This window comes from Plectropomus leopardus, chromosome 10 (genome assembly GCF_026936395.1).
Source record: "Plectropomus leopardus strain MGB_pleo_1.0 chromosome 10, ASM2693639v1, whole genome shotgun sequence".
NCBI classification, from domain to species: Eukaryota; Metazoa; Chordata; class Actinopteri; order Perciformes; family Serranidae; genus Plectropomus; species Plectropomus leopardus.
The window spans coordinates 31,679,266-31,694,165 of NC_142185.1; the positions used below are offsets into that span (position 1 = coordinate 31,679,266).

At 36.7% G+C, this 14,900-nt stretch overlaps 1 protein-coding gene across 1 annotated transcript in view; it reads right to left on the minus strand.

The window, feature by feature from the left end:
- Positions 1 to 14,900, minus strand: part of ift88 (intraflagellar transport 88 homolog) — a 91,401-nt gene that overhangs the window by 9,618 nt on the left and 66,883 nt on the right. Inside the window, exons 6-25 of the mRNA XM_088083593.1 lie at positions 14,519 to 14,581; positions 13,888 to 13,947; positions 13,447 to 13,500; positions 13,101 to 13,164; positions 12,676 to 12,745; positions 11,734 to 11,824; positions 11,173 to 11,277; positions 10,210 to 10,312; positions 9,566 to 9,912; positions 8,985 to 9,055; positions 8,767 to 8,853; positions 7,669 to 7,768; positions 5,483 to 5,569; positions 5,111 to 5,297; positions 3,839 to 3,954; positions 3,566 to 3,709; positions 2,536 to 2,651; positions 1,311 to 1,363; positions 949 to 1,014; positions 728 to 834 (exon numbers count right to left, since the gene is read on the minus strand). Coding sequence (XP_087939719.1) covers positions 728 to 834; positions 949 to 1,014; positions 1,311 to 1,363; positions 2,536 to 2,651; positions 3,566 to 3,709; positions 3,839 to 3,954; positions 5,111 to 5,297; positions 5,483 to 5,569; positions 7,669 to 7,768; positions 8,767 to 8,853; positions 8,985 to 9,055; positions 9,566 to 9,912; positions 10,210 to 10,312; positions 11,173 to 11,277; positions 11,734 to 11,824; positions 12,676 to 12,745; positions 13,101 to 13,164; positions 13,447 to 13,500; positions 13,888 to 13,947; positions 14,519 to 14,581 — 2,091 coding nt within the window. The remainder of the gene's footprint in view (positions 1 to 727; positions 835 to 948; positions 1,015 to 1,310; positions 1,364 to 2,535; positions 2,652 to 3,565; positions 3,710 to 3,838; positions 3,955 to 5,110; positions 5,298 to 5,482; positions 5,570 to 7,668; positions 7,769 to 8,766; positions 8,854 to 8,984; positions 9,056 to 9,565; positions 9,913 to 10,209; positions 10,313 to 11,172; positions 11,278 to 11,733; positions 11,825 to 12,675; positions 12,746 to 13,100; positions 13,165 to 13,446; positions 13,501 to 13,887; positions 13,948 to 14,518; positions 14,582 to 14,900) is intronic.

A 14,900-nucleotide genomic window follows, 5' to 3' on the forward strand; every position in this document is an offset into this window, starting at 1 on the left:
TTTTCATTAAAAAGCAAACAAACCAACATTTAGGACAAAAAGCTGAGAGAATTGCATTTTTGTAGAGCAAAATCAATTTCATGTTTTAATTTTTTTTCTCCTATTTTATTTATGTCAACTTGAATGGCACACAAATAATACCAAAAATTATCTTCTGTTTGAGTTAAAGTGGAGCTATAGAGTGTAACATTCCCCAAAATGTCGGGAAGCACCACAGCTTTAGAACAGTCCCTAAACATCGGCTTTGTTGTGAACTGAGCAACTCTGCAAGGCCGTTTTGAGCGACAGGTGAGTGCTGCCAGATGACATGTCTCTGCCATGACACTGATTTGGTAACGTAACCATGACATAATGGTTACGTGGTCACGTATGGTCACATAGATTCAAACAGTGAAGGCCTAGCTGTAGCTGTTGTTACTTATGTGTGTTTTCAGTTAATTAAAGTTAATTGTAATGTCTTAGTCACCTAAAAATGTCTAGTTCAGTGTTTGTTTGTACTAATAGACTTTCTAAGAAGTCCGATGTTCAGTTTTTCTTGGTAAATCAATAAATCAAGTTATAATAGGGTAATTTTCTCATGGATGACTATTCAATCAGATCTCTTTACGCAACCAGTAGAGTCGCCCCCTGATGGCCATTAGAAAGAATGCAAGTTCAAGTGCTTATAGGGGCATCAGTCTTTGGGTTGTAGCAAATTGCTCTTTAAAATGTAAACTGAGAGATGTACCTGTTCTCTGATCTCCTTCATCTTCTCTACCTTCTTCAACTTGTCGGCATATTCTTGGACTTCCTTCAATCCCATGTCTTTGCACAGCCTCACCAAGAAACGCAGGCCTGGACAGACACACAAATACAGAGTTTTTCATTTTCTTTACACTCCTATCAGTGAGTCATCTGCTGTTGGTCAGAAGTTCTGTTGTAAACTGTGTAACAGACAGGCTGAATTACCTTCCACATTTTCTGGAAACTTGCGATGGATGTCTTTATATGTTTCCAGAGCTTTCTGATAGTTGCCTGTGAAGAAAATAAAAACAGCGTCTACATTTGCGACTTTAACTGACCGCACTGCAAGTTCACTCAGCAAAGACAGGCCAAGTTGATTGTTCTCAAGCTGTTTACGTGAAACAGCTGTCACTCTTTCCCACACTTGCAGCCAGAGAATACACAACTTCACGTCACTAGATCAGAATAAACCTGCTGTTTGTGAATCATGGACATGATAACGTTTGGGAATCTAATGTGGAGTGAATCTATATTTATATTATTTCTAACAGAAAACATGGAAACCATTCTAACAGAGTCATTCTCACCACTTCTTCTGTAGCAGCTCGCCACCATCAGCTGCCACTGCACCTGGGTTGGTCTGAAACACAACACAAACACAAATCAGTCAGTATGAGCACACAACACTACGCAGAACATCTTTCTTTTTAATGAAACAGTGTTTAAGATTTTGGGGGATTAACTGGCATCTAGCAGCGAGGATTGCAGATTGCAACCAGCTAACACTTCTCTCAGTTAGGGAGATTCCTTTGGTTTTCATTATTTAGGTTTTGTTTTTTTTTACCAAAACACAAATTACCTGCAGAGGTTTCCCCCTTTTCAAAACAAACCGACCTGGTGATTAAAACAGGTAAAAAAACTGAATAAAAAGGCTTCACGTTACAAATCAGTGTTTCACAAACAATGTTTGGCATGTTCGAGACAGGCCACCAGCCCAGCACCTGCTAATGTGAGCTCATCTTTTCTCTCTGTATCTTAAGATCCAGACGTTTGGAAGGTTTTTACTAGGAGCCATATTATCCACAGAGGTCTATTCTTTTTCAAAACAAACACACTTGGAGATTAAATCTGGTAAAACAGAATAAAGCAATTTCATACAAAAAAAATCTGTGTTCATCCGACACTGCTCATTGTGGAGAAACTGGTAACTACGGCGGCCGACACGAAAACACAGATGTCCCTATCTGAGCCAGTATTTGGTTTGTCCTTTCTAGGCTGCTGTAGAAACGTGGCGGTGCAACATGGTAATCTCCGTGGACGAGGACCTGCTCCCTATGTAAATATAAATGGCTCATTTTAAGGTAATGAAAGTCCAATGATTCTTATTTTCAGGTGATTATACACTAAAGAAAACATACTGATTATACTATATTCCATTACTACCAAATCCTACACACTGAACCTTTAAATGAAAGATTGGTATAATAAAAAATAAATTCTAAGTTTGAGGACAAACAAAATGAAATCATCTGTTCTTTGTTAGAGAAAAAAATGTTTTTTCAAATGAAGCTTCACGTCTGATGAAAGAAGAACAGCAAAACAATCAAAACAAGATGAAATAAGACACAAATCACTTGATCAATTTTTAAAAAATACCGTAGAAATAACATCATTTCTCAAGAAGAGCTTAACTTTACCAAAAACACTGCCAGTATCTGAACTGCCAGTTACTGATATTATCATCAAGTTTACACAGATCTGATTGGTTTGTTACTGTGACCTTCTGAATGACTTTAGCTGGTGGTTACTTACTGTATGAGTGTGGCTCTCTCAAAGTACTGAATGGCCTTCTCACAGAACTGTGTCTCGATGTAGTAAGCCCCGAGCCACTCGATCACATCGATGTTAGAGGGGAAATACCTGAAAGACTGGACAGCAATACAACCGAGCAACATCAGAGCACTCACAACCAATGCTGAAATGTTACATTCATCAATGAAATGTTAAATTAAAGCAGCTACTAGGAACGCTCCTGTTGTGTCATTTTTGGCGCCCCCTGTGGACAAAAGCAGTTTCCATGAGCACCGACCTCATGCTGGAAACATCTTAATCTGGTTAGCATGTGATATGTTTCAAAAGCAATTGAAAGAAAAATGTAACTTCTTTTCAGGGACTGAGCACAAAGGTGTGAAAAGGTTATTATTTTTCTTGACGCATTTTTGATGGTCTTGGGATGTTCAAAAACTCACTAAATTAAAAAACTTCTTAACCAACAAATCTTATTAAGTTGCAGTGATTGCACTTGGGTGCAGCCAGCAAGCCCGGTAGCAGGGTTTCCCACACATTCATTTATTTGTGGCGGCCCACCCCGATTAAAAAATTGTTGGAGCCGGACAGTCATTACAAGTGCATTTGAAATATACCGTGAGGTCATTGATTGCACAACGCTCGGAGTGCAGAGCGCAGTCTGGGCACAGATGGAGCAGCTCAATGCCAGACGCAGTGAAAGAGAAATTTAACTGTTCATTGTGCTGGGTCCAAAAGTTGCTTTGAATCACAGCAGCTGCTCCTCTCATCCAACGATCTGATCAGCTCTGACAGGATCAACAGATCAATTATCCACCCCACGAATAAACACCTTTAACTGCTACTGAGGGAGAAAAGAACTCATGATGAGTTCTGCCTGCGCTGCATTTACGGACCCGAATAAATGTCCGAATTTAGAGAGGGTACAAAGAATGGTATCAGTATTAAATAATTAAAATGAGACTGTTTTAAAACCAGTTCAAAACTCCTCGTAGCTGCTTTAAGTCCTTAGACAGAACGTTTAATTATCTCATACCTCGTAGTAGTACTGGAAAGCCTGGGACTTGTCCCCCTCGCTATCATAGAGCGCTCCCAGTTTGGCCAGTGCCTGGGGGTCTGTGTGAGTTACACTCAAGACCTGCAACAACCACTCGATTGCCTGTTGGCGATCGTTCAGAAGCTCATAGATGAAGCCAGTGAGTCAAGGACCAACACACCAGCACCACTGGAAACAAAATGAGACTCGGGTTTACAGTTACAAAAACATTCACACACATATAACATTTAACAGATGGCACTTGTTATCAGCAGGATACAGCTTAGCCAGCTGGTACATGACTTGTGCACTGTTCCTCAAAATGGCATGCAGCTTCAGGAAGCAGTCCAGAGCCTCCTCCAGGCGGTCCAGTCTCTTATAGGTTAGACCTGGTGCAATTGGACAAGGGACAAAAACTGTCAATCAACTTATGAACTTTTGATCCATCGCCAATCTGACACTCAAACTATAACGTGTCTGCCAAAAAGGTGACACATAAAGTCCCTACATCGTACTTTGTGTGCAGTGTGTGTGGACATATTCTTCATGCGTGTTTACGATATATTTATGATTTTGTCATCCTGATTGTCAATTCTGTAATTTTAAGGGATGCATGATAATGGGTTTTTGTCGATATCCAATATGATGATATTTTAATTCATTTTGGCTGGTTGAAGATGCCAATATAAATATATGCACATATATTTTTCCACCAAACTGCAGAGAACATCAAGTTGTGAATTTAACGTACTGTATTATGCAGACTCTTATAGTGACGGCCAACTGCTCTCAGATGCAGACCTAAAATACTGCTTTTCATAACGTACACCTTCACTGGGCAAAACAAGAAAGCTACTTTCACTAAGGTTACATGTAAAGCACACTATATTTATTTTTATGTAACACGTTTTAAACAAATTGTAAAAGTCATCCCACTTTAAAATGCTTGGATGATGCTCTTCCTGAGACAATACTGACAGGAGCCAAAACCAAATCCAGCAAATTTGATCTATTTTCAACTAATTAAAGTGTCATCTTAATAGCCTGGTCTGTCATATCGGCAGAAATGTTTATTTAGAGCCGAAGGCAATAATTCATTTTAAAGCCGTTATCTGTCGATACTGGGGACGTGCTGATATTATTGTGCAGCCCTAGTAATTTTATTATGTTATTTATTCTGTACACACCACAACTACATCAATCTATTACCTTTTATTGAATGGTTTATTGCCATTTAACGATTTGATGAGGCCTTGAGTGTCAATGGCTTTTAAGAACTGATCACGCGCTCACCGCTGTACAAAAGTAAAGCTGCAGTTTCACATTTAGATTCCACACTGTTTAAACTTTTGTTTTTAGGGAAAATATTGAATTTTTATTTATACTGTATTTGTCATCATAAATGTTATTATCGGAGGCAGCATGTCTCATTGGGCATCCATCAAAGTCATAAATGGATAATCCACTACATGTTAAGGTTACGGTACTATAAAGCTGATCCCAGCATTATATACCACTGTACTGTATCATGGAATTGGATGTTACCCAGGTTGTAGAGGGCCTCGGTGCAGGATGAATCGTTCCTCAGAGCTTCTTTGTAGAACTCTGCTGCCTTTTCATAGTCTTGCTTGATGAAGACCGTGTTCCCTTTGTTTATAAGTGCTGCCGGGTTGTAGCGGTCAGCGTTCATGGCGAGATCGGCGTATCGGTCGGCCTGGTCGTAGTCCTTCTCCTGTGACAGAAGGATGGACAGTTTATCCTCAAATATATTTGACAGGAAACATCCACTGTGCTGAAGTTTCCTTGAGCATTTGAATAGTTTCACGGCATAAATATTTTATAATTCAGGTATTCAGCTCCTAAATGAAAAATGCTTAACTGAGGGCCTTTTGATTAGTCAATGAGAGAACTAGTTACCAGGAAATAGAGGAAAGAGAGGTTGGTGGCTGCAGCACTCTTCACTCTGCTGTCTTTCTTCTCAAATGTCTTCAGTGTCTCCACTGCCTGATAACACATAAAAAAGCTGTCAGTCAGTGTTATACCATTATACTGTCTGAGTTCAGTACAAGCCTATTTCCCCAGTATATAAAACATCTACAAACATTAAAGATTAAATCATGATGTGCTGTTCAGTTACATGCATATCGTTTGGAAAACTATGTACTGTAATGTAAAGTTCACAAAAAGTAAATCCAAACTTTTTTTTTTTAAGATTTTAAAGATAAAGACGATTGCAGGGTGCAAAAATCAACCATCAGACATGTAACTTTTTAGTTTTGAAATAAAAGTCTTCACATGTAAATGGTTGTATGCCACTGTAAGTGTTTTATACACTGGGGAGACAATATTACGGAGTATTAGTTTTACAAACCACAAGCTAGATTACAGCTGCACCGATGCTGCAGGTTAAACCACCACCATCTATCAAGAGTGTAACGCACCACACACACATGCATCAGACGTATATGGAGCTCCAAGAGGCTCAAAATCAAATAAATAAATAGATAATGATAAAATAAGTAATTACATCATAAACAAATTGACATTCAATTTTGAAATAATTATTTGAAACTCAACTCATTACTATAAAATGTTATTTCATATGCATTTTTATAATAACAGGACTTCATTTAAAAAAAAATATTTATGTCAGTTTTTGTAAATTCATGTTGTATTTAATTTGGGGAGGGATTTATAGGGATATATTGGCAGAAATAGTGTAATATTTATAGCTATGTTTTCTTTAGTGTATAATCACTCAGAATTATTGCCTTCTTGTTAACTTAGAAAGAGCAGTTTATTTCTATATCAGAGTTCATCATGTTTCTACAGTAGCCCATCAGGCACAAACACTGGCTCTAGATAGGGCCATTTGCATTTTCACGTTTTCGCATCGGCCACCATAGTCCTTCTACACACTTTTCACACGGGAGAACTTTCAGTAGATTGTGGTTTGCAACCTCACCGCTAGATGCCACTAAATCCAACAAATTGCTTGCAAGCTCAATAACTGCTACCAGAAATAAATTTAACCATATCCAATTATTATGAAAATCAATGTTGAAATATCCTTTAATAATAATTTGGTTTTAAGAATTTCTTTGATTATTTCACAACTTGCTGGTTAATTAATATATTTTACATAATTCATTCATATGTTTATTTATTTGATAATGTCTTTTTTCATTCATTTAATATTGAACATTTTGGCATTATATAGATGTAAAGACTGTCTATGTAAGAAAGTTTGTTGCCGTAATATTATTGTAAAAACTTTGGAGCTGCTTCATGTTATCAGTGTTCCAGTTTTGGCCGCTGAGCAGCTCCACTGGCAAAACTGCAGTTCCTTGTTAATGAAGGAACCATTATAATTTCCTCTCTGCACCCAGATTCTTCTTTACTGCTCTGTGGGTTTAAAACCAATAACTGCTTTTCCAACTTCCCTTGGCAGCGCCGTTATTTGAGAAAAGACATGGTTATGTTGGGAAAAAAAAAAGAAAATCCAACACAATCTAAATGTGAACACGAAAACAGAAAGCACACATACCTCAACCTTAGGCATGCAGATGGGAAGGAAACAAGACAAAAGCAAGAGAGAATGGAGGGCAATGAGAAAAGGGCAAACTTGAGTCTGATACGGCACACTGCTGAAACACCATGAGCAGGAGAAAACCGTCATATATGAAACAACAAAGGCAAAAACGTAATAATAAATGTTCTAAATCAAAATGTATGAATAAAAGATAAGAAAAAATGAAATAAAAAGGACAACAAAGACCAGATCAAACACATTTTATGTATGTTTAAAGGGAAATGCCACTCAGTTTAACAATTCATAAATGTAACAGCAATTCTGCCTTTCTTTTCATAATTATAAAACAATGACAATAAAAAACAAATATATTCTTTTTCTGCCAAGTCAGTCTGTATATAACTGAGATTTTGAGCATTTGCATGAAATATTTGTTTTCTTCTGGCTTTAAACCAGGAAAATTCTGCATGTTTTTAAATATCAATAACAATGTGGCAAATATTAGGAGGATGCGACTTCAACAACTACATTGAGTGGTATTGCCCTTTGTACTATTAAAACAAACAGTCACCTGGTTGAAGTCCTTCTGTCTGAGGTAGGTGATGGCTTTGTTTATCTCCAGATCGTTGGCGAGCTCGACATACTGAGAGCTCTTCACCATGTCCACACACCTTAAAAGAAAAACAACCATACATGCACATAATAACTTTTTATTTATCACATTATTTGAAGCCAACTGCAAAAAGCATTTGTAATTAATTGTTTTTTTCTGAATCTGATCAATAAGCCAGGTGCATGGGAGCTGATCACTTGAGACTTTACCATTATGCTGTCACTTTAACTTTTTTTACTGTTTTACAAGCTCTTTACATCGCTGTTTAAAAAATTATTTATTTTTTCTTAATTTAATTTTCTTAATTATGTTTACTACATATCTGTGCACATTCAGTGTATTCATGTGCAAATACTCTACAAGAATGTATATGCTTTATTTACTTGCACTATTTCACGATTTAGATTCTTATTTTGCTTTTACTACGTTTTTTTTTTTTTTACTACAATTCTTGTGCACATGATATTAAAAAACTTTAATAATCAAGGTGCATGAGAGGGGCTGTCAAGGCTGCACTTTTATTATGTATTCTAATAATAATGTATCTCACTGTGGAGCCACATGTTCACCTGTGGCTACAGCAGCTGGAGGCACTAGCCAATCAAAAATATCAAAACCAATTATTTTTATTTTTGGCTCAGTCTCAGCAGCAGCATTCTGACAGAGAGGCAAATATATAGTTTTCAAACTTTGCTCTGATATTAGAGGCTTCATACAAAAAAAAACAGTCTGCTGCTTCTTCTAAGGGCCTGAATTTGTGCAAAAGAAATCTTAAAAACTAGTGTCCAACACTTATTGTTTCCATATTTGCCTTAAGAGTGACCTCACTGGGTGGGAAATCCCGGAAAATTTGAAAAATCAGATTAAGAGAATTGAGGGAAAGCACTTCAAGATGTCCAATGCCACTCCCTAAACTCTGGATTTTCAGTTCAGTTTTTGACTTTTGATCTTTATTTTGCTTTTCTGAGTCATGAAGCTGGAGTCCTCCCAAATGTTGTATGCCCTCTGGTGTTAACATATTAAGATAAAATAACTAAAAACACAACAGTAACAAACCAGTCAAATCCAGTGGCAAAAGAGGTCTCAATGGCCGGAGCAATGAGCTTGGCTGCAGTCATGATGTACTTTTCAGCCAAGACTTTTCTAAGTGCAGAACAGAAAACACAAGAAGACAACATGAATCAACAATACGGATGTTAAAATAAGAAAACAATCAAATGAGGATGATTTCTTAAAGACCAGTCTGTGTTTGTGTTGTGTGAGATTTTTCTTACAGATCTCTCTCCATCTGGTGAAGTTTGTCGTTCTTAATGGCCTCGGTGACCATACCCGAGTCAGTGTCGTCCTGAGAGAGACGACAGGACAAGGCTCACATTAAGATGTTATTCAACAATCGTTAAAACTTTGATGTAAATATTAATATTCTGTAAAAGGTCTGTTATTGTGACTAAAATGAAAGAGAAATAATTTTGAGAATCAGATGAACTAAAATCTGGTAATTCTTCATCAGAGTTAAAGTGGGGAAGACTAAAGGGAATATGTCAAGATGCATTCTATGTATTCTATTCTGATTTTATTTTTTTTCATGCAGGTTTTATTATGTCTTTATGTCTTGTATGTCTTTTTATGTGAAGCAGTTGGTGTATGTAATTTCTTTCTTGTAAAGCACATTTGGCTGCATTTTTTATATGAACGGTGCTATACAAATAAAGTTTATTATTATTATTATTTGTTTGACAAGTGATCTTTCAGGCAGTGAGAAGAAGATTAAAGACATTCACACACTTACAGTACACATACACAAACAGAAAGTTAATAAATGCTATAAATTAAAGAAAATATGACCATAACTCACATTAGATGTGATGTACTTGTCTTCATCATCGATGCCCAGAGGAACAGAGATGAGCTTCTGAAAGGACTTCTTCATCCTCTCACGGTCTCCGATGGCATAGTAGCACAGGATGAGGTTGAAGCCTGTCTTGATGTTCGGGCTCTCGCTCATGATGTGTTCGAATGATGTAATGGCGTCCGAGTACTGGCCCATGCGGACAAAGACCACGCCGATGTTCTGCATGATCTTGATCCTCATTTCCTTGTGAGTGTTGGAGATCTGATCCAGGGCCATCCGGTAGAACTTGATGGCTTTGGGGTAGCTCTTCTGTTTGACGTAGATGTTGGCCATGTTGACTTTCAGGCGGCCTAAAGGAACAGAGCAGATATTGTTTGAGGGCCAACCCGAAGCACCCCAAATAATGTAATTCCAGTTAGGCCTGCACGATCTGAGGAAAATCTGCACTGTACAACATAATCAACAAATATTAAAGTGTCTGTGTGAGCTATACAGCTCCTGAGTTATTCCAAAAGCACCCTCTGTTCCAGTCATTTTTATACTTCATATAAAATCCTCAAAGATTTTCTGTCCTGGCTGCATTATTGGTTAATTTATGAGGGCAGACATAGTTTAAACAAATGTGTCATGCTGTATGGTCTGCTCACCTGCGTTACTGAACATCTTGTTCTTCACAATGACCTGGTAGCTGTTTAGGGCCTCTGGGTACATCTCATTGTTCGCATACTGGTTGGCAAGGTTGAGCAAAACCTGGTAAGGACAAAAACACTTAATATTTCAAACCAAGTAATAATATTTTTAGAATAGACTATAAAGTCAAGATTGATTCACAGAAGCTAACTTCTAATTTAATTTGCTTCCTGTGAGCTGTGCCCACATAGCTGAGTGGTTAAGTCTACAGCCTCCGAGGCCAAACATGTGCTCGGCTGCTGTGGATCAAAATCCTGCCAGATAACATAAAAATAACTAAAAGTTGCTTAATATAAACTGGAAGAAGAAACAGAATTCCCACTATTGTCTACAAATACATGAACAAGCATCGTTGTAAACAAGAACGTATCCACAACATACGATGCAATGGCTCAAGAACAATAAGATGAAGAACGTACCCTAACAGATACTGCAGCTGTCAGTTATATACTTCGCATTCCAGGAGTGGCGATATACCTTTTGTTCCAGTTGGAAATTTGGAAAACTTCAGAGAAGTTGACTTTACAAACAGATACAGTCTTGGTCTCTCTTATCTTTTTAAGCCACCACACTCTGGAGAGTGCAGGAAATCACTAGTGGACGAGGAATAGGGCTGGTTGAGGGTAAGTGGATTTGCCAAATAAGTAAGAATGAAGATTGAAACACTTTACCACCAAATATCTCCTCAAAAACACCATTATCATAACAGATAAAAGTTATTATCATAACAGATACAAGTGATTATAATCACAGATAATAACTAAGAATATAAAACAACAACAGGTCATTTTTGTCATTAAATAACTAATTAAAAAAAGGCTTAAAGAGTGGGTTTCCATTTCAGAGGGTCAGGAGTATATATTCAGTCATTTCATTTACAGACATTGAAACAATCTTTTATTCACAGCAGCTTTACTTACAGAGTAGGTGAGGTCTATATTGATGTGGTCCGCATTGCCGGTCTGTTCCCTCTGTCTCACCAGCGCTCTCTCTTTCCTCCCCGCCTCTTTGGCTTTCTCCAGAGCCTGCAGAAACACATCAGTAAGAATACATCCAGTAATTGCTGCTTTTTCTGACCTGTGACATGCACAGCACAGCAAAAGTGACACCAACACCCAACTCCAAAATCAAAATGCATCCTTAGCTGATAAATATTGTTTATCTGCCGAGTCACTTTTTGAGAAAGCATTTGAATGCTTCAGTAATATATTAATTCAGTAATTTATCCCATTATTTCAATGGACTGAAAACAGACAGGGTGAGAAACGTTATGCATTTTGGCCTAAAACCTTCCTTAGATTTAACAACTACTGGCAGGTGCGTCAAAGGTTTTACTACAGTGTTAAATTTAGTAGAAAAGGCGCCTCTGACAGCACACTTAGACCTGATCATCAGCTCAGTGTGCTAGAGTACAGGGCTGACAGAGCGGAAAAACTAACAGCCATCACTAAACAGTATGTTAAAGAACAACAGAGTCTGACCAGCTGTAAGGCTCCCATGCTCTGTGCCATGCAGCTCTCTTCTATCAGGTCGTTCACTTTCTTCTCCAGGATCTTGATCTTCTCCTCAGGCCTTTAACACCAAAGACACAGCAATACAGCAATGTGTGATAATGCTGCATGAAAGCACAAGTCCTTCTCAACCTGCTTCACAAGACTCTCGTGATGTCGGTATACTGGAATTTGTAACTTCAAAACATTGACTTGAAAAATATCGACTCTGGATACCAGGAAAAAAAGTGACATTAAGGGGGAAAAATTATACTTTTTATTAAAAAATTAAATATAACAAAACTATAACATGACAATCATGACTCGTCTTCACTTCATTAACAGTAGAGAACAGTAGAACAGTAGAATGACTGTAGTAAACATTAACAATAAGAGAGAGTGTGAAAGCACAGCTGGTACCAGTGTATCGATCCAGTGGAAAATGAATATTGAACCTGTTTCAAATATTCAGAATTGAATTGTATTGAAAAATCAATAGTTTCTGACAACAATGCAAGACTTGACTGTTGAGTCTGAACTTAATGTGTGTCAGAAACCTTTCAACACTATATTTGTGATAAAGAAAATGAAAATCTGTCACAACAAAATGTAATATAAAACACGACACTGAAAATAGATATTTTCCCATCAACTGGAAGGATATATGATTATGATTACTATGATGATGATGAGGATGATTATTATTATTATTATTATGATTATTAATTTTAGTAGTAGTAGTAGTATTGTTGGCAGTAGTAGTATTTTTCCAAATTCATTTTTTGCAATACAATAATTATGACTGAATATGCATCTTTAGATCCAAATTCTTATAGATAATCTATAGTTTTCCTCACACATGAGTGGAAAAGACTAACTTGCAGGGAAAATCTTAAATGAAACATGGATACAGTTTAAAGAGTGACAGCTCACGTGTCTTCATTCTTTGCTTCAAGTGGAGGTGCAGGGCCTCTGGACTGACCCAGAGGGTCAAAGGTCGAGCCTGAAAAAAATACAAATCATACTAATTATCATTTTAAATGGTTTACATAATTACAATCTGTCCCTACAGATACATGTAGAGGATTCTTGTAATACAATGAACTACAAATCTTTGGGTTTTTGAAGATTAGAACAATAAAAATAATAAATAAATAAAACTCCTGCTTCCTGCTGCTGTGTCATGCTGACACTGTCTCACTATGGTGTCTAGTCCTGAAGAATAACTTCCACAGTGCAGACACAGCAAAAAAAAAAAAGCAGCCACAATATCACAAACTAAAGCCTAATTATATGGTCACTCAAATCAACACATATGATGCAGGACAGTTTCTGTTTGTGACCCCCTTTAAACTCACCACGTGTGAGAGAGGAGGTGTAACCTGCTGCTCTGACTGCTGTCATCGGTCGGGCTGCTCCATCCTGTCACATTTAAAAACAGCAAAAAACACAACACTATGAAGAGCTTTCCTCAACTTCTTCATCTTCATTTTCACAAATTTCTTCATGCATGAAGTACTATTACTAGTCTTGAGCAGGATTGTTAAATACCTGATACTAGGCATTTGTGAGAAAAAAAACAAAACAACAAAATCTAGAATGGCCACTTTAATATCAAGATACGTCAAGTACTGAGTAAGTGAAACTAAAAACTGTCAATTAATGTATCATAAAAGCTATGAGGGACCCTTAAATTCCACTCACCTGCACAGCTCCAGTCATGGGTCTGCCCATTGAAGAGGCCATAGGGATCCGAGCCTTCGTGAAAAATTAAGTATAAAACAGGTGAGAATGCTTTAAGTACGTTTACCTGACAATATAATTTATCATGCAAATACCTGTACGTGAAAAAACATCTTTAGAGTGTACATGTGTGTGTACTTAGTCCTAATATTTGAATGTTTATGTTGTTTCTTTAGCCTATATGTTGTTTTTATGTCATTTTTATATAGTCAAAATGCTTATTGTCTTCAGCTGCACACTTTGATACCTACTGTGCTGTTGTTGTTTTTTGGTTGTTGTTTTTCTTTTTATAAAGAAATCATATCCTGAAAAAAAGTCTGTGGGGACAATACTGATAGTTTGATGTGCTGTAAGATTTCAAATCAGATTGAGTTTAAAACTTTTCAAATTCATTGTACTTACTCCAAAGGAAGAAGCTAAAGGCCGAGCTCCAATGGCGGTGCCAGGAAATTTGGCAGTCATCTGGATAATTAAAGACACGAAAAAACAAAATTTGTGAAATTGGATCTGTTTTATCCTTCCTCAGTTTCTCTCTTTATTTCTCTTACCTCTCTCTTTCACACACACACACACACACACACACACACACTCTAACTGATCATAAGATTATAGTACTTGAGTACATGCAGCAGTGAAAGAAGAATTCAAATGTTTTACTAAAGTAAAATTAGCGATACCACAGAGTAGAAATACTCTGATTCAAGTATTGTCATGCATTTAAAATATTATTTAAGTAAAAACACAAATGTGCAAAAGTATTTGCATCAAGTTATACATTAAGTACCCAAAGTAATAGTGCACATTCTGCACATTGCCTATTACAGAATAATGTAATATTTATGCATTATAACGTATATATCACTTGATTGTGTTGCAGCTGGTAAAGTGGGAGCTTATCCTAATTGCCATGCATACAGCTGGGTAGAATAATATATAATATTATAACTGCTTAGTTAATTTATTTCATTTTTTTGTTTTAATAATCTAAATCTGCAGAGTTACTTATACAAGTCACACTATAATCGGTACCCACCGGAGGTCTTCTTCCATGACTTGTCCTCACTGCTTGTTGGAAGCCGACATCATTCTCCAACTCCTTGAAATGTTGAAATAATTAGTCTTTATTATTTACAATACATAACTAGATAAATTTTAAGGAGCAAATTAATGATTTGAATATACAAATATAAACAAAATTCTGTTTTTTAAAACAATAATTAATAGACAGAATGTAATATGAATACAAATAAAGCATTGAGAAATCATAATAAATACAGTACCAAACACGAAAGGACAACAAGAGCAATATAAATTTAAAGAATGAAGTAGAAGTACATGAGTGACTTGTGAAAAAATATTTATTTATATTTTATTTATATATTTATTTGTTTTGTAATGAAGAAATCATACACAAC